Genomic DNA, 25,112 nt, shown 5'->3' on the forward strand with positions numbered 1-25,112 from the left:
TTACTATTTCTGCCATCACCGTGAGCATTACATGTCCAAGTTAAGTATGAGATGTATTTAACGGATGACAGACGCCTGTCAAGCTGGACCAAACAACTGTGGTGACCAGACAATAAAGGGCGAAAAGTTCTGTGAGAAGCGTGCGTTGATACCATCCAGACTCATGAAGCAGAGGCTTACCAACCCAGACGCCGAATGCACCGACCCTGATTGTCACGTCAGGTTTGAACCCTACAACCTGAGATACTCCCAGATAGGAGGAGACAGATGGTTTTGTCCAGACCGTTCGTGCCCCTTTTCATCCCGTCTGAATGTCAAGACTGACAAGACATAGATGCCTGTACAGAGGGGGGCTGCTACAAGAGACGTCGAGACTCTGTCACATTGTTCTGCGCAGCGCATGCCAAAGAGAACCAATGCAGCAAGCCAGGCTGCGAAGAGATCCGGGTTCCCGACGGCCAGCTCTGCAAGCAGCACACCTGCGACGAGCCGGGGTGTCTTCTGGAAGTCTACCCACAGGGCCAGAACGGACAGATGTGCTCCCAACACCAGCCCTGCGGGTATGCAGGCTGCAGGCGCTTTACACCCCTAGATGGCAATGGGCATCCGGAGAAGTTATGTGCCTACCACCACCTGTGCCGGGCCCCCGGCGACCCCTGTGATGGCATAGTCGATGGCAACAGCGACTACTGCCCACAGCACAAGTGCGGTGTGATGGAGTGCAACAGATGCCGTGACAACCTACGGGTCCCAGAGAACCGGTGGTGTACCCCTCGTGAGTTCCATCCATCTTAGACAATAGCTGGACAAGACTTGGACTGACCATTACTTCTCAGATACTTGCATAACCGAGGGGTGCCAGCAATGCATCGACAACACGAACGACCCAAACTCGCGACACTGCTCTATGCACACGTGCTCATGGAGAGGCTGCTCCGGGGAGGCCCGCATGAACAGCCGGTTCTGCTCTGATCACGTCTGCAGGCGACGCAGGTGCGAGCGTTCACGATTGGAGGGATCCCACTTTTGCCCGAGTCACTCGTGCCGCAATCGAGGATGTCCTAATGCCGCCAGACGCCAAGGGGGTTGTTGCGTCGAGCACGGTGGTGGGCGGGACGAGTTTTCTGAGAGTGACTCGGAATCTTCCCACCGCCGCAGACGGCACAGACATGACCAGCTGCGACGCGATGACCATCACCGCGGTCCTAGACGAGTCAGCCCTGGCCACCGCCGGCCACGAAGGCAGGAGGAGGAAGAGCAGGAAGACGACGGGTACTACACTGTGAGTGGGAGAAATTCCAGGAACGCCAGCCCGGGGCCTCGTTGGGCACCAAGACGCGACGGGTTCGAGCCGAACGTTCCATGGTGGGATGGGTTCCAGGCGAATGTTCCACGACGATTCAGGAACGCTCGGGAGGCCGAGGAGATGGAAAGGGCGTTCCAACAGATGGACAGGCACGTCCGGGACCGTAATCAACGATGGTTTTAGTCCCATCACTGAGAGGGCTTCTCATCTGTCCTGGGGAGGAGGTTTGGCAGATGAGAAGAACGTCGCGATAGCTACCAAAGGGGGTAAGTCACGACGAATAACTCCCACATCAAGGGACGAGAGACTGACTGTTTGTAGTGGCGGTGAGCTTAGATTCGAGGTCAACATTTAGACTAGGAGATTTATCTCTTGGTGTTGGTTTGCTGTGATGGGCTAGAGGGAGTTGATGGTGTGTGTTCAAAGTGGGAGAAGAAATCAAAGGGGTTAATATCGTCTGTAACTGCAATTATTCACGGGCAGATGAGAGGAACGCCGCGACAGTTACCAAAGGAGGTAAGTCATGATGGGCTCCGAGATCAAGGGATGAGAGACTAACTTATTGCAGCGGCGGCGGGCTTGGATTCGAAGTCAACATTCACACTGTCTTCTGGCTCAGTTATCCCATCAAGGGCCGAGCTTCAACTATAAAAAGATCGACATTCAAACAAGGGGATTCATCTCTTGGTTTTGGTTTGCTGGAACGGGACAGAGGGGATTGAGGGTGTCTGTGCAAAGTGGCATAAGGGGTTAATATCGTCTGCAACTGCAACTATTCACAATCATTTGTACATGGGATGAGTTGGAGGATCTTTCGTCTTGTTAAAACTTCCTGACTTAATGGATCGGTTGAAGTGTGTTAGTTGAAGGAGATCAGGGAGTGTGTCTATTCTACTTTGGCCTGAAGTAATGCTACAGGTCGTATATGAAACTCATTCCATCTGTGAGAAGCTTCTTCCCTCATCAAGGCCCACTTTTAATCCACTCCGCTAATTTTTGGTACGGTACCTGCATGAGGTCACATATCAACCCCTGACGGTCCCTGACGGTCCTTGACACTGCCAACTCAACACCAACACCTGCCCATCACCTGCACTCAAAAAACAAGACCTTATCACACAGAATTGCAGCGATTTCACGCAACAACGAGACCAGCTCCCATCTGGCCTCACGGTTACGGGTCACCAACGATCTCTGGCATTCCATGTGTCCTAGATTCAACTCCGAACTGTCCAAGCCCTCAGCGCATTGTATGGGAAGCCGTTCCGCGGCTGATGCCGACACGAGGATTTTGGGATTTTTTCGGGTCGAATTGGATGCGTAAAAGATGCAGACCGAGTACCGGTGCGAAGGGGTGAAATCGAGCGTTCCTATTCCTCGAATGATCCTCGGGCCTTACCAGCCCAGCTCCCTGAGAGCTATGGGATGTTGCTATCTGAGGGACTTGTGACCATCTTTTTGCAATTAATAATGGAATTTGGATGTTATTAATCTTGAAAATCTTATTGAAGAGGTAAAGAATGTAATTGATTATTTATCGTCTCGTCAATTGTCAAGTGTCATCTGCTTCAACTACCCACCCCGTTGCGTCATGTCAGCGCAGTTGACTTCCTTCGCACTTACCAAATGACACCTGACGCACACTATCGACAAGAGATCGAGAGGTTCGAGCAGATAGTTGACTTACCGAAGCGACGGAGGAGTCAACGTCCCCCTGACGTGACGAATCGTTGCCGGCCCAGAGAACTGAAGTTTAGCCCAGACAGCAACGATGGCGAGGGTGTTGCGCACAAAGATGATGCGGCTCTCCCCATCCAAGGGCCCATCTTCAGCCTGCGCCATGATCCTATACACGACCTGCCATCGCACGAGCAGACGGACAAGATGAGCAGTCTCGTTCCAAGTCTCCTTGTTCGCGTTGGGGCGGTTGTAGCACCACCTGAGAGGCTCGCACTCTACAAGGGAGAGAACCCATATGCAGTGGTTTAACCAGGGGTTGAAGGTGTAGCCCGGGGGCTGCTTCGAGAGCCAGTCATCCCAGAGTTCGTGGAGGGAGGCTTGGAGCTCAGGGAGGGACAGATAGAAATCATACACCTCCCAGTCTCTGGCGCATCTAGGGTAGACGCCATCCCAATCATAGTGATGCCATATCATAGTCTCCATATCTAGAAAAGTCGCCCTGATATCGTTCTGGCCAGAGAGTAGCTCGGTGTTGTCTCGGTCTGTAAGTCTCGGTTCTTTAGAGTTGTCGATTTGTGATTCAAAGGGAAGGGTTCCTGGTTTTCATGTTCCTTAAATGTTCCTTGAACAAAGGAAAATCGGTAAACATCGTTATCTTTGTTTAAAGGTATTGATCAACCATTTTCTATGTTGTTCGTGAGCAGCACAAAGAACAGGGCGACTTGGCACTAAGTAGCTCACAAAGCCCCTTCAGGATACTTCGATGCCTTTCAATCTAGTCTGGGATACAATGGAAGATGATGGAAAGACAAAGAAATCGGTTTAGGTAGTCGTTATGCAATGTTGACTCTCGAAATGATTGCTTCCAGTGACATAGGGTAGCCACGAGTGGAGGCGCCGAATGGTGAGGGATTAGGCCACTGTGTGACATGAGGCAAGGATAGACGAATACAAATTCTACAAAATAAGACATTTTCATGTTCGTTTTGTGCATGAGAGGAGTAGAATCGAGGTGGGCTTGCATATGGCCGCATCAACTCAACCTCCCGACCACCACACACGAGAGGGAAGGTGTAAGTCCATTCCCAGGTTGATCAGGTAAGAAAATAGCAAGGCTGAGCAGAGTCACAATGTTGCCTGCCTATGCGCATGTGGAGCTAGACAATTGTGGCTTTGGAAGAGTGCTTACTGAGAGGTCGGTGTGACTCTGACGGCGTGCTTTGCTAGTGAATCTCTTCAGCAAGCTGACAGACACTAAACACCAAGAACTTGCACCCACTCACAAACATCAACAAGAGACAAACTCACGATGAGCACTCAAGACATGAAAGGAAATGCGTCAACAAGCGCTGGGGACCATGGCGACACGACAGACATCGACTTGCTCGCCGGCTTGGATGAGGAGACATTTGGAGCTAGAGTCCCAGCGATCCTCTCATCCGCCAGCCAAGCCATCTTCAAGTCTCACCAGCGCAAACCTCCCGGGATCGAGGCGATCCGATCACGCGCAACGGAAGCTCCGACAGTGGCTGCCGTCTCCGACATCATCAAATCACCGATAAACGACCAAGACGGCTTTTACCTTGCGTGGACGGCCCTCAACGAAGTCGTCGTGGACCTACCTCTTGAGGAGCTTCACCACTATCGTCCGGCCTTGAAAGCGGTATCCGAAACAACCGCCTCCGGCACGACGGCGTCGCACTACCAAGGTGCGACGGGCCTACGCAGCGAAGCAGCATCGCTCATCCGCTTCATGGACGACCCGACGGCGGTGTGGATTCCCCAAACAAAGAGCGACTACATCGCCGAGCGCACTCTCCAAGAGCGCGTAAAAACCGCAGACGAGATGCGCCCGCACGTCCCGGGTCTGCTCGACTGGCTCGCCGACGCAAACTGGCCCCCGTTCCGTGGCTGTCGGGCCCAGTTGGCCAGGTTCCCGGAGGTGACAGTGGGGCCGATCGGGCAGCTCATCGAGAAGGAGAGAGGAGACGGAGGGTGGATCGCGAGTCTTCTCGACTTTGTGGATGAGTGCGTACCCTTGAGCATGTGGGAGGAGCTCAAGCCGACGGTCAAGGCTCTTCTGGAAGAGGCTAAAGGGGACGAGGACGATTGGGAGGTTTCGGACTTGGCGAGGAAATGGTTAGAGAAGCTAGAGAAAGCCTGAGGCGAGACGTTTTACCACTGTCACATTTTGCAGCACTCAAAACTCGCTTGTAACCGCGAGGCAAGACGCCAAACAATCGAACCAATTTCTTGTCAATGCGGTGAACAAAGTCAGCATGACCAGAGGCTGGGACTTGGGAAATTCACAGAGCAAAGCTATTGGCTTCTTTGCTGTTAAATGGGCTCATCACAAGCCTTCCATCGACTCATCAAGACCAGCCTATTCTTATCATCAACCACCCCCTGTACCTCTCCCCGCGCTTAACCCCCGTGGCCATTGGACGCCTTGGACCCCCTCTGCAGCCCGCATCACCAACCAAGACGAATCCGCGACCGGCTTGGCCTGGTCCGATGGCACCTGAGACGTCTCATTGGCTGCTTGCCGTATAGTGCCTCTGATCGACGCCAGCCTGCGACAGGCATGGTCCGCTGTGACGGGCTGGGAGACCCCTGTTGCTCACGATGTGACGAGGAGGGGGATTGCGAAGGCCTTTTTCTTGACGGCGTCTCGCTGTTTGGGAGGGAATCTGAAATTCCTTTCTTTACTCGCAGGCGAGTTTAACAGTTGCTGGATCAATTTACATTCTCAATCAATCTCAAACTTTTACCAACAAAAAACACAAGGCCCCATCTCCAACCCACATACAACCTCACTCAACTTCACACCCACCTCCACCATGGGCAACAACCTCTCTTCAACCTTTATCCCCGACACCTCGGGAGTCGTCTTCAGCCCCGAAGACCGCGCCTCCGCCATCAAGCTCGGGATCTTCTGGGCCGCCTCCCTCTACGGATGCGCCGTCATCTTCAGCACCTGCGCCCTCGTCGACCGCTGGAAGGGTCCCTTTGACAAGAACTACGTCGGCTTCAGCTCCGTCATGGCCGCCCTACTACTATCGACTTGCTGGCCTGTCGTCATGACCTATCTATTCTTATCACAGGGGTCTCTGTGATGTATGGAGGGAAGGGATAGTGGCAGTTTAATGGTTGGGGGATAACAGGATTGTACAACATGGCGCACTGGAGGGAAAGGTATCACAAGATGATGGAAGATATACAGAACGGCCGAAACGGGTCAGCCCAGGTTCAATTACATACCCAAAGCGATTTTCCTATTTAATGCAAAATACCTCTATTACACCAACCTTGATCATCCGACGAGAGTGTTGCGCCGACTCCTATCCGATCGGGCATCCTTTCTCCCAATGATGGATTCGAGCGCCTGTGTCAACGCCTTGGCGTCATATTTTCCTCCTCTACCCGTCTCATCCTTGGGTCCGTACAGTCTTGTCGCATCGATTCCAAGTTGCCCAAACTGTTGCTTATCCACCTTGGGCGAGTTTGGACCTTCGATGTAGATGACGTGCGTCACGTACTGGGAGTACTCGTCTTGCTCTATCTTTGGTAGACCCCTTGATTCGGCACAGGCGTTGGCGATAGCGCGGACAAAGTCGAGGCCGGTAAAGGGCGCCGTAGAGGGACCCGTCTCTCGGTCGGTAGTGCCGTTGAGGATGAGGATCTTGTTCCTAATCTGGGGGCTGGCAATCGCATCTCCTACACCGCGGAGGACAAGACTAGGGATGAGGGATGTAAACAGGGAGCCAATGCTGTACACTATGTTGTGTACCGAGCGAAGGGCATCCAAGACCCGTGGGTTGGCAGGCATCTTGATCTCCTCGCCATATGGATTGATGTACCAGAGCCGGGATATCCTTGCCGGTAGGTCCTCTTCCTGTTCCTTGGAGAAGGCGATAGCAGGCCGTCGCAGCGCTGGTAGAGTTCCCGGGAGGTTGGCATCTTCTACATGATGATGATCCCACACCTCATGTCTTGATACTGTCGGGCTGTGGAGGCCAGCTGATGTCCCGGGAACAGCCGCCGTGGGCGCGCTGGGATGAGATATGTCGTTCTGGCCAGTGATTATTGTCCCATCTTCCAGGCCAGCAGCGATATGACTGGCAAAATTGGTATTAAGAGCAGGAAGAACTGCTATCCGATCTGGCACTGAACAAATGGAGCTCAAAAGATAAATGGCCGCCTCAAAGCTACCAGTAAAGAGGCGAGCCCCGGTAAGAAACAGGTTCCCAATGCTGGCGCCCGAAAAGTCGAACCGACTGCTAGGTCTCATGCGCTTCACAACTTCAAGATTGAAGCTATTGAGATAAGACCGGATGAGTTCGCGTTTCGGTGATGAAATGTCGTCCCATAATGGATGCGTGGCCTCTAGAATCTCGAACCATTCGGACCTCGCCTCATTGTAGGCCTTGGGCAAGCGATGGTTAAAGAAGCGCTTTATAGCAGCCGTCTCAGGGCTCCCGTCGTTTGGAATAAGACGAACCAGACGCGACCTCACGTCTCCGATACCTTGGCCCCGGTCAGTCTAGCTCTGCGACCTGCATGCAAGGAGAGAGAGGGGGTCTCACCTGGCCCACCAAACACGCGGATGATCTCGCTGCTGCTGCCGCCATTGTCTGAGATGGGTATGACGTAGCTCAGCGTGCACTGGTTAGCCTCGCGGACGCTCTCAAAGACGTCGACGAGATTGTTCGCGGCGCTTCCACCCGAGAAGACGACGAGGCCAGAGGGGGGGCCGGGGTTGGGCGTAGCGGTGCGCCGAGGGGTCGTCAATGCAGAGGATCCACTGGAGCTTGGCAGCTGGAGGCCGAGTCCATTCTGCTGGATGTTGATCTGAGCCATGGAATGAATAGTCAGGAACTATTGGTCAAGTTATCAGTTGTTTCTTTGCTTCAAGTCGTGTAACTATACGCGGACGAGGTGCTGGCTGACATGTGTCCAGAGTATGGAACTGGCTTGGATCAAGTTAGCGGGGCAACTGTAACCCCGATAAGGGGGATCACGCCAATTGATGCATGGATGTCAATTGCTGGAGGGAACGGCAGACGGCTTTGTTCTGCACTTTCACCTGAAGCTCTCAATATCGTCTCTATCAACATACCCTACATTGCCATCCATTGTCATGATTAATTGTTTGTGCAAACTCCTCAGACACCACAAGACACAGCAGACACCGCCAATTGACCTAAAGCGGAACCGCATGAGGCGCGAGTCATGGGAACATGCAACCTCTAAGATCAACGACACGCAAGAAAAAAACAGCTGTCAACGCATAATTCTTCTAGAAACCACCCCGCCCACCATCCCGACTCGGGTCCGAAAAGTCGGAAAAGTGACATAAACGTCCGGCTCAACGTGGGTCTCGAGGCGGGGAACGACATCAATTATCAAGCACAAAAGGCGGGATGGTGCACTCTCGCACGGCGAGCTTTGCTTGTTACAGGCTGGAAGGGTGTGACCCGGAGCGGTCCCCCGTACCGTCACTGACGGCATTTGCTAGGCTTGTTCTCCGCGGTGAACGATCCACGGGATAATTCATCACGTCAACAACTCGTTACTGTATGGCCGTGCCATGCGTGCGGACCCGCGGACCGCCGAGGTTGCGCCAGGGAAGTCCCCAGTCGCTGGGAACAAGGCACTTTCCACGGAGAGGTTCCTTACAAATCCAACTATGGCATCTTGGGACTCTGGATCAAAGGAACGAGGTATATAGAGCCTGGGTCTGGTAGTCTCCATCAGCCAGAAACAAGAGATTCCCCATCATCGCATCTCGACATCACATCACATCTTCAACAATGACTCAGACAAAGATTCCCCAGACCGTCCAGCAGTGGAACGTCACCGCCCAGGATGGCAAGGATGGCTTCAACGCCCTCCAGCTCTCTGAGCAGCCTCTGGCTGAACTCGGCGACAGCCAGGTCTTGGTCAAGAGTAAGTTTCAGGAACAACAATTGAATGCCTTGAGTCTAACTAACTCGTTCCGATAGTCCAGGGCGCGTCCCTCAACGTGCGTCTTTTCCTCTGCAGTAACGTTAAAGTTTCCCCTCACTAACAGCGTCACAGTACCGTGACCTCATCATCCCGCTCGGCCGATATCCCTTCCCGGCTGTCCCCAACGTCATTCCCGGCTCTGACGGCGCCGGTACCGTCCTGGCCGTCGGCAAGAATGTGACGCGCTTCAAGCCCGGCGACAAGGTCGTCACTCTCTTCAACCAGGGACACATTGGCGGCTCTCTCGATGGCCTCTCCATCCAAACTGGCCTGGGTGGCGCTGTCCACGGCACGCTCCGCACCGTCGGCGCCTTTGACGAGCAGGGTCTCGTACCCATGCCCTCCAACCTCGAGTTCCACGAGGCCGCGACCCTCACCTGCGCCGGTCTCACCGCGTGGAACGCCCTCTTCGGTGTTACCGACAAGAAGGTGCAGCCCGGCCAGTGGGTGCTCACCCAGGGCACCGGTGGCGTGAGTATCTTTGCTGTGCAGTTCGCCAAGGCCGCCGGCGCAAAGGTTATCGCGACCACGAGCTCAGACGAAAAGGCGGAGCTCCTCAAGAAGCTCGGCGCCGACCACATCATCAACTACCGCGACACTCCGGAATGGGGCGCCAAGGCCAAGGAGCTGACTGGCGGTGTCGGTGTCGATCACGTCGTCGAGGTTGCTGGTCCCGTTTCGATGAAGCAGTCGCTCAACAGCATCAAGATTGACGGCGTCATCACCATCATCGGCTTTGTCGGCGGTACCGACAAGGAGCAGCCTGGATTCCTCGACAACCTCACCCACCTCTGCACCACCCGCGGTATCTTGGTCGGCAGCCGGGTTCAGATGGAGGACATGTGCCGCGCTGTCGAGGCCAACCCAGAGAAGCTCCGACCTGTCGTGGATCCCAAGATCTTCACCCTGGGCCAGCTCAAGGAGGCGTATGAGTACCAGTGGTCGGGCAAGCACCAGGGCAAGGTCTGCATCAAGATTGAGTAAGCTGGAGCTGTGTAGGTAAAAATAATATACTCATTGTCGCACCATCAATTGCACTTGGCAACGGTTCGAGTTCGTTACTGTGAGCTAAGCATCAAAGTCCACGGTCTCATATACCAGGTCTTGACTCCTTGTCATCTAATTGCCAGGATTGATGCGAATTATAGTGTTCAACCGTCGAAATGCCAGGGCGCATATGCGTGTAAGACGGGTGATCATCCGCCCGCATCTACCCAGCAGATCCAACATGAGACTTCAACCGATTCGTTCGTTAATTATATTGACAGACAATTACATCCGGTCAGGCACACAACCTGCACCTGTCCCTAGCGCATGTGTTCCTGAAACTGCTGCTGCAGCCACACCTTTGACGATCCAGACCATTCCTTAGCTGCACACTAGCCAGCAGCCATTCCCGCGACAAATGAAAGACAAAGTTTAGTGAAAGGCTCTAAAGCAGTAGAGCAGCGAGACCAGCCACGACACCACCGATCCAGCTGTAGCCATTGTACGAGGCCGCGTTGACGGTGACGGGTGTGGGGACGGGAACTGGTGTGCCGGAAGCAGTCTCGGTGCCAGGAACGGGGACAGGGTTGGGCTCCGGGTTGGGATTCGGAGTCTGGATGACGGGAGGCACGTCGCTCGAACCAGCGGCACCTCCATCACCTCCATCACTACCCGAGCCACCATCGCCAGAACCGCCGTCACCTCCAGAGCCACCATTACCGCTAGGGACGGCGGTTCCGCCACCATTGGGCTGAGAGATGGGAATATCGATGGTCGTTTGGCTGACTTCAACGATCAGAGACGTCTGTGTCTCCACGATGGGTCCCTGAGGCTCCTCAGTGTCGAGTGGGTTATAGATGGTCGTCGTTCTACCGGGAATGACGATGGTGCTGGTCATGCCGCGCGTGTTGGCACCGCCATCACCACCACATTGACTACCATTAGGACAGCAGCCATACTCGCCGTTGGCGCCCACATCGCAGTATGCACTCGGAGGACAGCCACCGGCTTTGCTAGGACAGCAGGTCCAATCCTGCTGGATACAGCCTGTACCGCAGTCCTTGAGGCCTTGGTCGGAGCAGGGGATGGTGACGACCTGTCGAGCGGCGAGGAGAGGGCTTCGTTTGGCGGCCAGGACACCAGTAGCCGAGAGAGCGAGGAGGAAGATCTTGTTCATGGTGTAAAGATGGGATTTGTAGCGAGTGTCGAGGTTAAGTAGGAGGGGGTCAACGAGTGACTTTTTTTGTGGCGAGTTTATGTGTGATATATAGCTGGAGAGAAGAAGACAAAGGATGGATCGACAACCTGGAAGCTGGTAAACGGCATTTATACTCAAGCCTTCTCTCCAGATCCTCTTGCCCATATTGCCGGACGCGGCCAGCCCTAAGGCATCGGGTCATCGGGGCTAGCCCACGGCATCCAAGACATTCCAGCCACGAGGCACTAAGCCAAGCCCGCAAGCATCACCACGGGAGCCTCATCACATGGATCTATATCCAAAACGTGCATCGTACCGATTTGATTAAGCAGGATCTGACACCTTGTCGTGTGTCCTTCCCGTGGCTGTCTCACCAGGCGGGTTGCCCCAGAGATCAAACGACGGGAAGGGCTTTGCACGTTTCCTCCCTAAGCGCCCAGATGTTTTCGTCGTTCTTGGCTTTCGTCTGCCTAGAAAAACCAGCTGCACGCGGGTGAGGCTTGTGCAACCCGTCATTTTGTTTGTGCGGCATTTACAAAGGGGAGGGTTACGTACGCAGTACGAGGCATACGAAGGAGATATTTTTGTAAGCCTGCATAGTATTTGCTTGTCTGATATCATTGGCGTCTGGGCATCTTTGTCTGACTGCATTTGATATGCAGGCTGTATCTGATATTAGTTACGACTCGACTGGGCTATTGAGGTCTGACGTTTGTTCTGAGATCGGCTGTCGTGTTCCTGACGTATGTTACCGTGGGTAGATTCTCAAACAAGGCTGAGCCATGAGGAGCTTGGCACACAAAACACCTTGATTAACAGTTGTGTTTTTATCCCCCAAGCCACTCTCTGTGACCTTGGCAGGGTTAATATCTAGAAACACGTCATCCAATGTCGCTTTGGGGACAAGTTTGACCGCCCCTTGGCTTACTACAGCCTGTACAGGCTTTGGTACAACGATCTCATTCGCAATGGGTAACTTGATATCCATACCTGCCCGTGGTAATTCCTGAACAGGGCACAAGTTGTCTATTTACTCCTCGATATGGGGAACACATCTGATATTGGATGCTACGCTATAAGAGATCACACGAGCTTTGTAACGTAGATGACCCAATGTCTACTTTTCAAATTATAGTCCACAACGAATGGGTAAGGGTAGAGATCGGGCAAGCTTTCAGGTCCACACTTGGTAAGCAGGTATTTTGCTACCGTTATAGTGTAGTTCCTCAAGCCCAGCTTCGTTATATAACGGTCATGAGGTATCTCATCATGTTCACTCTTTCACATCTCCATCTATGCACCAATCCAGCAAGGTCCAAGAAGCAACGCTCCAAAAAATCGACTTGCAGGACCACATGAGACCAGCCGGTGCCACCCTACGTCAATAGGCTTGGCAAATTCCAGAAGCAAGTTGAGTTTAGAGATCTAGACCCTCAACGGAACAAGGTTTCAGGGCATCAAGCCCAGATCGGCCTCTGGCTTAAGCCTCATAACCTTATCGGAAGCGATGCAACCAGGAACAGCAGATGGCGCGATTTTCCCCTGGCCTGAGTCTGTCGTGGCCCAGGACCAAGACATGCCACCAACACCAAAGGTTTATGCAAAGAAGATGGCGGATCGTTCGCCTACTACATACCCTAAAGCGGGTTAACGCCTTGTTTCTCTATTTTCTTTTCTTTTGTTTTAAAAAAAGAAAAATAAAATAAAATAAAAATCTGGTCTTTCAATTCATTTCAACTAGTAGCTCACAGTATGCATAGGGCAAAATCATCTCATCGCCTCAAAAATAGATATAAAATAGCTTAACAGTGTTCCTAAAGGATACTAGCTCAGAGCCGCGGTGTTAGGGGGCCCTCTTGGAGAGCCTATTGAAGATCATCGACTGTGAAGGATGACTCCGACAGTCCTAAGTCACGAAGACTAACCTTTTCAAAACCATCACAGGCCTCTATTCGAGGTACGCAGGCTTCAGGGTGAGGCCATCAACAGCCCGACGCAGTGATTCCACTGACAATTTCTGTTGCTCCATCTTTCTGTCATTGAACATACATGTTAGTTACCAAACACGAAGGGTCAACTCTGCCCAAACTTACCTCGCAATAAGAGTCAGCTGGATGGCATTGAAGTGCTGCCTGAAACTTTCCAACCTTGTCATCTTTGCTGCAGTTTCTTTTTTGTGATACCACCACTTAGAACGAGTCCACAGGGACGATGATTTCCGTGGCCCCTGGGGAGTATGGTAAGGATTGTTATGGTAGTCCAGTCCGGCTTGTGAAGGTGCAGTCGGGTTCTGCGGCCATGTGTTCCCATGGTTGAGACTGGGGCCATTGGATGGCTTAGGTTGTTCCTGGGTAATCTCTGGTGCAAATTCTTTCAAGTAGTCCCTGATATCATCACGGGCTTGTAGGAACTCCCTGTAACTACCGGTCACCGTGGGTCGCATCTCCTTTAGAACCGGGTCTCGTTCGATGTCTAATTGTGTTAGATAGGCGTTAATATCACCGAGATGTACATCGGTCCGGTCTAGAGCCATTAACAAGTCTCGAACTTCGTTGTCAGCGTTCCGAGTGATAGTTACCAAGGCAGTGAACGATAGAAATAAGCCGAATGCGAACGTCAAGATACCCAGTATGTTTGCAGTTGTCATTAGCACGCTATCGCGGCATTCTGTGCCGGCTTCCGTGAGAATGCAATGCATCTGTACTGTTAGATAAGTATGAATTTTGTCAGCGGCGTGCTTCAAGTCTTGTAGCAGCCAAGCCGCGAAGCTGGCATGTGTTCTAGGTAAGAGATTATATAGGTTGGTTTCTAACTTCCCATAACGCGGTACGAATGATTCTTTATTAGGTTGGCCCAGAGGCATTGTTTAGAATGACGATAAGTCCCCTTTTCAGAGGAGAAAAACCACTGCGCAAACAAAGAACATACGAATTTAACAATGAACACACACCTAACAAGAGAGAACATGGCAGGAAATGCAGTATCAATGAGGAAGAATACTATTCCAAAAACAAAGAACTCGATATGACAATGGCATATTCCATCGGCTGTCGTCAAGGACTGCAAATTGAGCCAATTACCATCGCCCATTACTGTCAGATATATATGAGTGTCATTTTCGGTTGAAAGAGTTGCTAATAGCTCCGTTGCAGACAGGACGTTGAGCTTTAACAGGATACGACCAGCGAGTCTTTCAACTCAGGTTGACAATTCGACCCTCATTTATGGCAAGTTTCATGAGAATGAGCCGCCCAGGGCCAATTCATGAATACCAGGAAACCTTCCCTCACGTAACCATCCGGATAGGAGGGGGCGGGTATCATGAAGGCTGGCCCATCCCTAAGAATCCTTTCTAACTCTTAATTGGGGTTCTTAAAGTGGCTAAGAAATAATTCGTCTGTAATTCTATATCCCTCACATATCTTGGCGACTTGAAAATGTTGGAGTTACGGGGAAAGTAGGCTGGAGTTAAACGGGATTATGGAAAAATAAAGTCCGCGTCGGAGGTGGCGAAGAAACCATCTCCATGTCCGAGTAACAAAACTGAGTAGACAACGGAAATATTCATGTGGATTTAACCTTGAGCCGAGTGGCTGCAGCCAATTCGATATCTGACAGCTTTACAGTCTCAGTTGACCGTAATTGTGACGAGAGGTGTTGAAGCTTGGCCGTGATTCGATCTGTGGAGGACTGGCTGCTCGCGATCAAGAGTGCCAAGAGGCGGAAGATGGATGGAAGATAAAAGGCCTTACAAGTCTCGCATGGGTTCAAATATTGCCACAAGATAACAAGAACTCGCGGCAGCCCCTACGCAGCCCCTCCTTTTTCAGCCAGGCCACAACACAGACATCATCCACTTACACCATCTACAAACCAAGATGGCCCTCTCCGAAGAACAAATTCATGCCACAATCCAGGCCGTGGTCGACGACTTCCGTGGTTGGACTCTCGCACCCATCATCCACTACCCCGAGGAAGCTGGCCTCGAGTACGAGGACGTCTTCTTCCCATCTGAAGATGGAGTTCCCCTCGAGGGATGGTTCATCCCATGCAAGGGTTCCAACAAGATCATCATAGCCAACCATCCGCACTGGTTCAGCCGTGCTGGTCTCCCTTCTCACTTGGAGCCCTGGAACTCGCTCGTCCCGGGCAATGACTTTGATGTCAACTTCATCCCCGACTACAAGATCCTTCATGATGCTGGATACAACGTCCTTGCGTATGACCTACGCAACCACGGCCACAGCGGAAGTGGCAACAACGGCCTCTTTGGTTTCTACGAGTGGCGCGATGTCCTTGGTTCACTCAAGTATATCCGCAACCGCCCAGACACGAGCGGCATGACCATTGGCCTCTTCAGTCGTTGCGCCGGAGCCAACGCAACTCTGGCCGCCATGAAGCGTCGCCCTGAAGCCTTTGAGGGCGTCCGTTGCATGGTTGCTCCCCAACCTCTGACTATCCGACTCGTCTTCGAAACTCTTCTCGAGGCACTTGGAGCCCCATCTTCTTATATGGAGGAAGTCGACCGGCGATTCTTTCTCAAGACAAGCTTTCACGTCGATTACGTTGCCCCAGCGTCTGACGCCAAGCATGTCCACGTCCCTACCTTTTTGTACCAGGTCCATGATGACCCTGGCACACGGCCTGAGGACGTCCAGTCTATGTATGACAATATTCCCATCGCTGAGAAGAAATTACATTGGATCCAGGGAACGACGAAGCGCTGGCATGGGTATACTTATTTTCAGAAAGAGCCCCAGCAGTTCTTGGACTGGTTTGCTCGATTCATGGAGTAATTCACTGGTTTCTAGGATGTCAGAAGCTATAATAGGTAGTTTCTTGTTGCAAACTTTATCTTGGATGGTCAGATTGTTTATATACAGAACCTAAATCGCGTTTGCGCCTCGAAACTTTAGGCTACTCCTATTTCTCTCAAAGGGTCGGATGTTCACCATGACATTAGTGTATCCATGTCCACGGTTGGCTGTAGCCATCCATTACTCTCGAGGACCGTGTGCAAGGCCCAAGTATAATTGCCTGCTTGTTGAGACAAACGCAAGGAGTCCCTCATCAAGAGCCCCAGACAAACATTCATCCATTTTAATATACAATGAGGCATTGCTTTCAGATCTAGTCGCTCATCGTATCCTAGTGCCACAACGCAGGGAAAACAGGACCTGCAAAAAAGCAAAGCCGGCAAAATTCACTAGGAATCTTGTCTATACCCTTTCCTAGGTAGCAACGATTAGAACCATCGATGTAGTTGGACGTTGAACGTGCCGACGAATCAATTCTTGGTACCCCGAGTGAGCGCAAGGGAAGGCTATGTCGTTTCTACGCAGCAATCCGTAGACAAAGTCCTGGAAGAAAGCGCTAACGTTTTTGCCTTCCACGCTGACATATAGAACAATATGTTTTGCGGATAAGCCGAGTTGTGATCTTGGAATATTTCGTGATGAAGGGGCACTTAGCCGCCAGGTGCATGACGGAGAATGAGAGTCAGGCGTGTACGGCCAGCCGAATCTATTCGCCGGGTAAATAATATGAGCTTAGGGCCGTGCCGGTATCAAGCGTTGGGTTGGTATAAATTCTGGAGTGACGGCCATGTGCGATAGGGGTTGAGACAGAGATGACCCAACTGGTGTTGATCGTATTTGTCGAAGACGAGAACCCAGCAGAATGTTGGTCGTCCAGTCTCAAAGGTCGGACCATGATGGCGATCATCAGGATGGTTGAGACATGGCCTGATATCCCGATTAAATTAATTACGATCAGATGACGGGGAGTGTTGAGCCACGGCTCGTCTAGATGAGATGTCGTCTTGTCATTCGAGTCATGAATCTGCCAAGATGTCTTGATAAATGACAGGCATTTCCTGTCAAGATTGTCTGTCGAGGCATCAGACCAGGTGCGCGGAAGAGAGTCCGCTCTGGCCTGTTGGGCCTCGTCGATCGTTGAAGCTAGCTGCGGTACCTTGCTTAGACGAGGAGTTTAATTCCGATCATGCCTCGGTAAAAATGACCGAAAATGTGACAGGGCTTCTTCCACGATTTGCCCAATGACTTGTCACAAACTCTCATGGGCAAGTTGGCTGTGGGCCGCCAAGATCAAGAATTGAGACAGGCATCGCGTCTTGCTTCCTTTTTCCCAATCTCTCGGGATCTGAAGTGTTGCATCACATCAGCTTCTGCTTCCATTTTGTGACAAGTCGCTCAATTGACACTAATTGGTGGATCCAGAGCTGAGTTGGCTTTGGGCCTTGAGGAAGCGGTTGTGCGAATCCAGAACTATGACAAAGGATCGCACCTTGTTTTCTATTATACAAGTACTGTAGTCTAACGTAATTTATAAAAGAAACAGAAGGAAAAGCAAGCGGGTATCGTCTACTATTAAGCAGTGCTGAACGGCGCGTCAAACGTCTGGATCAGGATTGGGGCCTGGGAGCTCCGGCGCCGATGCTCGGGCATCTATCATTACTCAGAAAGTTCAAGCAGTGTTTCTTTTTTGCCAAACGGTTTTTCTCTTGTTCTCATACCGGAAAGTGCTCCCTCTTGAGCTGCCTCGTGGAACTCGACTCGCTCGCCATATCTGGGTCGTCGTACTGGGATTGCCGCGATGGCTTGACCACCACCTCGGTCCTCACAGTCTTTTGGATGCCGTGCTCGTTGCGTGTTGGGAGCTCAATATCTTCGGCTCCGGCTTCGATGTATGTCGTGTTTCCGCCGGCAAACATGGACGTTGGGTGCTTGCTGTTACCGGTGACTCCACGTCCTGAACTCTTGCCCTGTTGTGTCGTGCGGGAGCGAGAGCCTGAGTAGTCGGGGTAGCCTGAAGGGTTGCTGGCCTTGACCACCTTTGTGATGAGATCGGCCATGTTCATCTCGATGTGAAGCTTGACGAGGTATGCAAGGGGATGGAATTGGACGTATCTGTCGAGTTGTCAGGGGTGAGTAGGGCTGATGCAACGAGGAGACTTACACAATGTCATTGGGAAGAGACATCATGGCAATGAGAAGGACCTGAATCAATATTAGTATGAGCTTAGTTTACCAGGCAAACCCCACGTACATCCATCGTCATGGACACTGCAATCATGCCCAAGTTGAAGCGAAACAATCTGCCATACTTGGTGAGACCATTCGCAATAAGCCGCGACCGCACCAGATAAATAAAGTACAGGTTGAGACCGGCGTCGACGAGCAAAAATATGACCTTTTCAATACGGTCCCAGACGTTATTGATGTCCCTCCACGTCTTATTGATCCCCAGGCGAGCTGGGATCCAGATGCAAAAGACGCTGATGTTGACAACGAGGATGACGAGGAATGCGCCGAGCCTGAGCTTTCTCGCGTTCTGTCGGACGACCATGAGGATGGCGATTCGGTTGATGATGATCTGGATGAGGGCCTGTAGTTGGATACACCAGAGAAAGACTACCCTGTGTTAGCGGTCAGTGTCATCTGGACAGGTTAATGGACATACCCAGGATAAAGAAAAAGGGAAAGCCTCCTGGGATGTAAGACCGCAGATAACACCAGGTAATAGCACTCATAATAGAGCTACTCGCCCACTCCATCCACAACAGAATAATGTAAGGGTTCATCTTGCGGCCCCTCCTCCACGATTTGATGGTCTGTCGTGTGCCCTTTGCAAACGTGAATATGCAAACACCCAGGGAAACTCCCCAGGCGATGCTCGCAATGTTCATGTCATCTATGCTTGGTGAGACTGCCCAGCGCGCATGTTAGCCTCGGGAATCTAAGATGAACCTTTTCTTGAGCGGACCTGGTTTGTAGAGCGGGCCCTTCCATAGTTCGGACATGATGGCGATGGGAGCCCGCAGTCAGCGGGTGTCGATTCGAAGGAGAGTAGGCTTTCGGTTTGTTCCTGGAGACGCTCGACAAAACAAAGCAAACACAGACTCAAACGGCAAACATAAAAGAGTGGCAGCCGGAACAGGGAGCGGCAGGATACATATTCCAAAAAGCAAGGCGCATCGACGCTAAAGAAGCGCCCGATCTCACGGCTGTTTTAAAACAAGGCCATGACTAGGCAAGTATAAAGCACAGACAGAGAGTAGTCGGATCCGCAGCTTCTTCTCCTCCAGCGGGCCGCGCGACGATCAATGGTAGGGGGAGGGGGGATTCACGGCCTGTTTGGGGCATCTGCGGCTGAGGCGTTGGTTGGTTCGAGGGTGGGAAGCACAGTCGCATCCTCAACGGTTGCATCTGTTGTTTGTCGAGGCCATCCTTGTCTGGACAATTCCTACGCCTGCCTCCTGTCTGGGAGGAGCGTAGGCGAGTGCCCATCTCTGCCGCTTCGATATTGTCGATGGTCAAGAGGAATCTCGGGTATGCCATCAGAAGTCCACTGAGCGGTAAGAAGAGCTTAGTTCTCTGAAATGGCGCTCAGGCTGTCGAGTGTGTCCACAGGGTGGATGTCGTGACAGCCTCGTGCTTCCATCGGGCGTTGAATAGCACCACAAGCTCAGCAGGACAAGACCACAGTGACTACCTCACCAATAGCACCACAGGAATAGAGTACATCTGCCATGTGTGCTCAGGCAGTGGAGTTGACAGCTGCTACTAACTACTCACTGGCAGCAGTGGGCGCAATACTGAGCACGAGTCATATCCGGGTGGATCTGGGCCCATCCATCTCGACGCGGGAGACGGGAGTCGTATTTGACGGATCAAGATCCTTGACATCGTCTGCTACTGCTCGAGTTGGAGAAAATCTCTGGACCAACATCTTGCAGTAGGAACAAGTCGGAGGTTACAGTTGGAAATCTCAGAGGCTTCCCCCGCAAACAGGCATCGGATAACAGGCATCAGTGCCCGCGAAACATGCCAAACAAGGGCAGGGTGGGCGAGTGACAGGGACCAGCAGCTGAGAGATGCAAGGAACGAGACGCAGGAGAAACGAAGAGGGCAAACTTCATGATCACAGCTGCTTCCAGCCATACGGCTGCTCCGAACGCCTTTCTTTATTTCCAGAAAATGACACAAGAGTAATTCCGCCTCTCCAAATACAACTCCATTCCCATAACCAGGGAACCAGCCACTCCTCAGCGGATCCCAATCCTGGGCCGACCAAGACGCCACCAACACGTTCTCCAAGAGCTGCATAACCAAATTAAATTTCTTTTCTGCAGCCAACACGTTGTTGCAGACGGAACCAAGTCTCCGGTTTCATGAGCTCATCCATCAGCCATCAGAGCAACTGTGGCCCGGTTGCAGATAAGCCTCTCAGAGTTGGAGTTAGCGCCTGTCGATCCGGGCTGACAGCCTTAAATAAACGGCGTCGATCTTAGGTCCTCCCAGCGTCGCTTCGGGCGTCGTTAGCACACGCTAGGGCTGTCTACACGCACCGAGGCCCGACACGACACAGACCACGACGGGTTTCTCCAACTCGAGAGGGAGAGATTGGTAACTCTGACACTTGGAGTATAAAGTTGAGATGTGTTCACCAGGTGATGCCTCGTCTCCTGGCAGTAGTTCGTATAAGCGAAAAGTTCAGCGGCAAGAATCTGTCTTTCTCCCTCTTTCCCGCGGGGAGGGCGCGATCAAAACATGGGGCGTCCCCTGGAACAAGCAGACCATGTGGCATGATTTCGAGTCAATCCCCCATACATTGGCCACAATGCCGCATCCTCCTAATCCCTGCCCTCCCTTGGAGATGAGATTGGGGTTCCTTTGTTGGAGAAGTCCCTCTTCCCCCTCATTCCCTTCTTTTTTAAGAAAGACGTTTGCTCCTGAAGATCCCTTTCCGCAAGGGATCCCCCTGGAAGAGGTCATCCGTACCTCGTCCGATACCTGCCGCCTGCTAGAATAACATGGCATGTTTCCGCCGAGCTGAAACCTGCAGGGGTTCCCGATGCCAGGTCCATCATCTGGGGAATTTCGCTTGACGGAAAAAAACCTGGATCTACCAGTGTCGCTCGGTACGTCGACAATTTCCCGTCATAGCTAGACAGCCATTAGAGGAAATAAGTATGGATACAAGCTGCTTCATGATGATATCTACAGGTAGGTGTAGGATTTTAAAGTCTTGAACGCCAGAACGTCTAAAGGGCTACAATTGCTTAAGTAGGAATTAGCAAAATCGTCAAACTTCTTACGATGAAGATAGTAAGAATACATTTATCGTCTGAGGGGAAGTTCCTCTAATCGTCTTCACACGCAAAGGACATGCTAGGCTACATAAAAAGTAAAAAGTCACCATTATCCACGACACCACCACTGGCTGGGGGCTAGAAACAAGCCTATCGCTCTCCTTGCTACCCACACCCAGTTTCCCTACAAACTCGGACCTTCTTAGCTATCTAGCTGCTCAACAGTAAAGCCCAGGTTAGCAAGCCCGGCATGGTAACCCAACTCGCAGCCTCGGGTGTGATGAAAAGAAGGTCGGTCAATTAGGTATCTGTAGCTACGAGGAAGAAGAAGTCGAAGCCGCCGAGGCTCAGCTCGTATGAGTCTCAACTCCCCTGATCCTAGTTGTGCAAGCTCTCTCATTAAATGATCCCCTTGTCTGCTCTCCATTCTATAAGCGGTGTATTTACCGGCTTGTTCCTCACATGGGACCAGAAGAGCTTAACTAACGTCTTGGGTTCTATTCGTGTCAGCAGAAGAACCGGACAGGACTTCAATACCTACTTCTCTCCGCAATAACGTGCCCGGCCCCTTCGACAACAACAAACGTAAAATGCTTCACCCTCTTGAACGTGCCTACAGTCAGCTTCCGATTCTGCCGCTCAGGATTGAAGCTCTGCGAGTCCCAGACCAATGGCTCAACCTCAAACGTGCGATTGATTCCCACGGTCACGTTTTGCGAGAGCCAACGGAGGCCGAGAGGGTTCGCGATGACGTCTACTCAAGGTGTTAGCTCCTAACCGACAAGGTGGGCGGATGGGTGAGACTTGCCGGCATCACCGCCAACGATCATAGTTCTTATCTTTGAGTGCACGACGTATCTGAGACTCTTCCTCCAGGACCTAATGACTGTTCCTTGTTAGGTTTTATTCTCATGATGGTTGACCAGCTCTGTACTCACTCTCTTGGTTTGCTGAATAGGACTTGAGCACTTGTATGTTCCATGGCTCAAACCTGATGGGTTCGCGCGCCAGCTTCCCGCCCGTCACTCCAAGATGTGCTTGCGTCTTGGCATTACTCAGCCATTTTGCTGCTGGTGTTATTCTCATCCCGATGTTGCGAGATCTGTCAGAATTGTGCCGAGCATCTCGGAGGTCCCACAAGTCAAACTCGGTCCGCAGCCCGTCCGGGGTTGTCGAGCTACGGAGGGCTTGCCTGTAACCCTTCAACTCCTCTTTGCAATCTTGCTTTCTCCTCTCGGAGCACGCTACTAGATCGGCCTCGAGTGTGTCCATGTACTCCCGGAGAGCATCCTCGCCATCTTCGATCGATTGGACATAGAGCCACGGGTTCTTGGCCACGTACATGTACATGTGTGCAAGCTGTGAAGGGGGATCAATCTTGGGACTCTCCAAACCCATCATGGAGAGTCTAATCGGGAGCTCGCCCTCCAGACCCACGCTCATCCACGTGAGGCCGACGTTCTTCTTGAGGATCCTCTCAGCGAGGGCAAGTCCAGCAGTATCGCCCCAGTCCGAAGTCCAGATGCCAAACTCATTCTTGCGGTATTGGGGAAACTCGAAATAAAAGTGCTGCATGAATTGATACAGGTATTCTGCTGCCTTTAGGTTGTCGGTGAAGTTGGCATTGCCAAAGGAGAAGCCCGCGCCGACTGGCTGGTCGACGTAAAGGATGTGGGCGTACTCGTTGAGACTGTGAGGATTAGGGCCTATGTTGCCCTGCCAGTCGATGTTGCAAGGGCCACTGCCGTCAAAGACTCTGTAGATGGACGAGATTCCGGGGCCGCCGTTTAGGAAGAGGATGACGGGCGCGTCTTGGGGTTTGTGTCGAGCTTCAAAGAACCAGAAGAACATGTTTGCATGTTCCTTAATTGGGACTTGTTTCCCGGTTTGGATTTTCTCTTTAGCTTGTACGGATTAGCAGTGTTCGACGAACCTGTTTGCGGCTCTTACGTTTGCTCTCGATTGCTATTGATATATAACCTGAGTAGTCGCCTGCCATCCCTTCTTGTCCACATGTGTTGTGTCGTTCGGTGATGTGTGCCAATGGCCGACCAGGCTTCGGATACTTGTCTCCGGGGTCATATTTTTGTGCGTTGACGGCGATTAGCCATGCGATGGCCACAAAGAGAAAGGATGATGACCACATTTTGGCGACGGGACTCGTCCGGGTGGTGACGTGGCCGCAGATCTCTAAAAAAAGGAATTTGAAAAAATAATGATGATCTTTGATGACGAACCTATTAGTATTTGAAGGGAGAGTCAAGCTTTCCGATGAGGGTTTATGAGGGTTTATGAGGAGACTTAGGTTTTGGCACTGCGTGCAGGAGCAGCCAAGTCCGGCTGGCTTGAGGGAAAGAACCTACAACAGACATTTTATACCTCGAAAGCAAGTACATCTCGGTAGGGCTCTTGTACCTGCCTGGTTGAAGGGGGGTCCAGGACATTGTGATGGATGACTTGCGTCATGGTCGTGAGATAACTTCTGGCCTTGGGGGAAGAAATTAACATAATATCCTTCCATTATCAGAGATTTCTCTAAGAATAGACCTATAACACAATGATAAGCCATGAGTAGAGGTACGCTATTATTAAATAATAAATAGCTATTATCCATTGATGTTATACCTTTCATATGGCTGGCTTTAGACTACAGTTCAGGGACTCTGCTCCAAATCCCCCATCGCATGGGCAGGTAAATACCAGAAGATCCCTCCTTCTAACCGGACGGCCGAGAAACATGCTTTTTGCCGCATCCTCTCTCTGATATTGACTCACGTAGCCCATATAACGTACTTGCCTCACAGTACAACAGAAGAACGTCACGCTGACTTGGAAGAGAAGATGACACATCCCAGAGTCAAAAGGACCGAGAACATCTTTATACCTCCCTCTTATGTGTCATCAATTCGCTTGCCCCAAAGATTCTGATGCTCTTGTATTTGGGTTAAATGCTCGTCAAATGTCCCGCCGCCAGCCGCGCATCAAGTTACCACTCCTATATCATTCGTCTGGGCACTTACCATTACCAACCAATCAGTAACCCCATCATCACAAACAGCCATGGCTTGCCCATTTGGACTCCGAGTTCTATTCCTGTGGCTCGCCATGCTTGGGCTGCTCGAAAGCCATGCTTGGGCAAGGCCAACGTATGAAGTTTGCATGCCTTCGCATATGGAGTGCCTCCGAAAGTACGCTGGCTGGAAGGGAATCCCACATCGATGCACTGCGCCTACGCCTAAGGAGCGGGAATGTGTAGAGAAACAACGGGAAAAGATGACCCTCGAGCGGGAGACTGTAGAGAGGAAGGCTGAGCAAGCTCGAAATCTCACCATCAACATCAAGCAGGTCAACAAGGATCCCATAATCATCATCCACATACAAGTAACGAACAACAGTACCATGCCGGTAACATTTCTCAATATCAGCAGTCCACTCGACCCGGAAGCCTTCGGCCTGGGACTCTTCCACATCGCCCCCGACAACCTACCGATGGTGAATTTTGGCAGCCGAGTTCTTCCACCAAGAGATAGCTCCCCGAACAACGAGACATATGTCGAAATCGGTCCCGGTATGACCTTGTATAATACCGTCACCATACTCGCTGAAGAGTCCGTGGACAAAGAAGGATGGGCAAGAATACTGAATGTGGCAGACAGGGTTGAGGTGCAAATGAAAGGAAAGTGGCACGGCATTTGGGCAAAAACGAGGGACAAAGCCATAAGCGAGGCGGAGATTTCAGAAACTTGGTTCGAACGTGACTTTGGAAGCTTTGAGTCAAATGTCATAGAACTCGAAATCTAGCGAGGCTGCGTTGCATC

The 25,112-nt window shown here is 51.7% G+C and overlaps 10 protein-coding genes and 1 pseudogene across 11 annotated transcripts, besides 1 other annotated feature; 5 read left to right on the forward strand and 6 right to left on the reverse strand.

Moving 5' to 3' along the window:
- Positions 1-64: 64 nt before the first annotated feature.
- NCS57_00644900 (uncharacterized protein) lies at positions 65-1,489 on the forward strand (the record flags this gene model as incomplete). The annotated part of the gene is made up of 3 exons (XM_053056338.1): positions 65-284; positions 335-775; positions 837-1,489. 3 exons carry the CDS (start codon positions 65-67, stop codon positions 1,487-1,489), a joined length of 1,314 nt encoding a protein of 437 aa, XP_052915293.1.
- Positions 1,490-2,989: 1,500 nt separating this feature from the next.
- On the reverse strand, positions 2,990-3,469 carry NCS57_00645000 (uncharacterized protein; the record flags this gene model as incomplete). Its single annotated transcript, XM_053056339.1, has 1 exon — positions 2,990-3,469. The coding sequence occupies one exon, from the start codon at positions 3,467-3,469 to the stop codon at positions 2,990-2,992; it is 480 nt and encodes a 159-aa protein (XP_052915294.1).
- An 814-nt stretch (positions 3,470-4,283) lies between these two features.
- Positions 4,284-5,150, forward strand: NCS57_00645100 (DUF5071 domain-containing protein; the record flags this gene model as incomplete). The annotated part of the gene is made up of 1 exon (XM_053056340.1): positions 4,284-5,150. Exon 1 carries the CDS (start codon positions 4,296-4,298, stop codon positions 5,148-5,150), a length of 855 nt encoding a protein of 284 aa, XP_052915295.1. The 5' UTR covers positions 4,284-4,295.
- A 676-nt stretch (positions 5,151-5,826) lies between these two features.
- NCS57_00645200 (uncharacterized protein) lies at positions 5,827-6,102 on the forward strand (the record flags this gene model as incomplete). Its single annotated transcript, XM_053056341.1, has 1 exon — positions 5,827-6,102. One exon carries the CDS (start codon positions 5,827-5,829, stop codon positions 6,100-6,102), a length of 276 nt encoding a protein of 91 aa, XP_052915296.1.
- A 197-nt stretch (positions 6,103-6,299) lies between these two features.
- On the reverse strand, positions 6,300-7,864 carry NCS57_00645300 (annotated as a pseudogene). The gene is made up of 2 exons: positions 7,573-7,864; positions 6,300-7,513 (listed from the first exon to the last, which is right to left on the reverse strand).
- Positions 6,300-7,864: a sequence feature.
- Positions 7,865-8,781: 917 nt separating this feature from the next.
- On the forward strand, positions 8,782-9,979 carry NCS57_00645400 (uncharacterized protein; the record flags this gene model as incomplete). Its single annotated transcript, XM_053056342.1, has 3 exons — positions 8,782-8,935; positions 8,992-9,011; positions 9,068-9,979. The coding sequence occupies exons 1-3, from the start codon at positions 8,800-8,802 to the stop codon at positions 9,977-9,979; spliced, it is 1,068 nt and encodes a 355-aa protein (XP_052915297.1). The 5' UTR covers positions 8,782-8,799.
- A 448-nt stretch (positions 9,980-10,427) lies between these two features.
- On the reverse strand, positions 10,428-11,216 carry NCS57_00645500 (uncharacterized protein; the record flags this gene model as incomplete). Its single annotated transcript, XM_053056343.1, has 1 exon — positions 10,428-11,216. Exon 1 carries the CDS (start codon positions 11,157-11,159, stop codon positions 10,428-10,430), a length of 732 nt encoding a protein of 243 aa, XP_052915298.1. The 5' UTR covers positions 11,160-11,216.
- A 1,912-nt stretch (positions 11,217-13,128) lies between these two features.
- Positions 13,129-13,713, reverse strand: NCS57_00645600 (uncharacterized protein; the record flags this gene model as incomplete). The annotated part of the gene is made up of 2 exons (XM_053056344.1): positions 13,129-13,213; positions 13,274-13,713. The coding sequence occupies 2 exons, from the start codon at positions 13,711-13,713 to the stop codon at positions 13,129-13,131; spliced, it is 525 nt and encodes a 174-aa protein (XP_052915299.1).
- A 1,345-nt stretch (positions 13,714-15,058) lies between these two features.
- NCS57_00645700 (uncharacterized protein) lies at positions 15,059-15,976 on the forward strand (the record flags this gene model as incomplete). Its single annotated transcript, XM_053056345.1, has 1 exon — positions 15,059-15,976. The coding sequence occupies one exon, from the start codon at positions 15,059-15,061 to the stop codon at positions 15,974-15,976; it is 918 nt and encodes a 305-aa protein (XP_052915300.1).
- Positions 15,977-17,709: 1,733 nt separating this feature from the next.
- On the reverse strand, positions 17,710-19,002 carry NCS57_00645800 (uncharacterized protein; the record flags this gene model as incomplete). The annotated part of the gene is made up of 5 exons (XM_053056346.1): positions 17,710-18,109; positions 18,159-18,199; positions 18,249-18,613; positions 18,663-18,908; positions 18,966-19,002. The coding sequence occupies 5 exons, from the start codon at positions 19,000-19,002 to the stop codon at positions 17,710-17,712; spliced, it is 1,089 nt and encodes a 362-aa protein (XP_052915301.1).
- Positions 19,003-21,776: 2,774 nt separating this feature from the next.
- Positions 21,777-23,440, reverse strand: NCS57_00645900 (uncharacterized protein; the record flags this gene model as incomplete). The annotated part of the gene is made up of 5 exons (XM_053056347.1): positions 21,777-21,791; positions 21,912-22,048; positions 22,103-22,180; positions 22,233-23,198; positions 23,245-23,440. The coding sequence occupies 5 exons, from the start codon at positions 23,438-23,440 to the stop codon at positions 21,777-21,779; spliced, it is 1,392 nt and encodes a 463-aa protein (XP_052915302.1).
- Between the last annotated feature and the right edge of the window lie 1,672 nt (positions 23,441-25,112).

This window comes from Fusarium keratoplasticum, chromosome 4 (assembly GCF_025433545.1).
Source record: "Fusarium keratoplasticum isolate Fu6.1 chromosome 4, whole genome shotgun sequence".
Classification (NCBI taxonomy): Eukaryota; Fungi; Ascomycota; class Sordariomycetes; order Hypocreales; family Nectriaceae; genus Fusarium; species Fusarium keratoplasticum.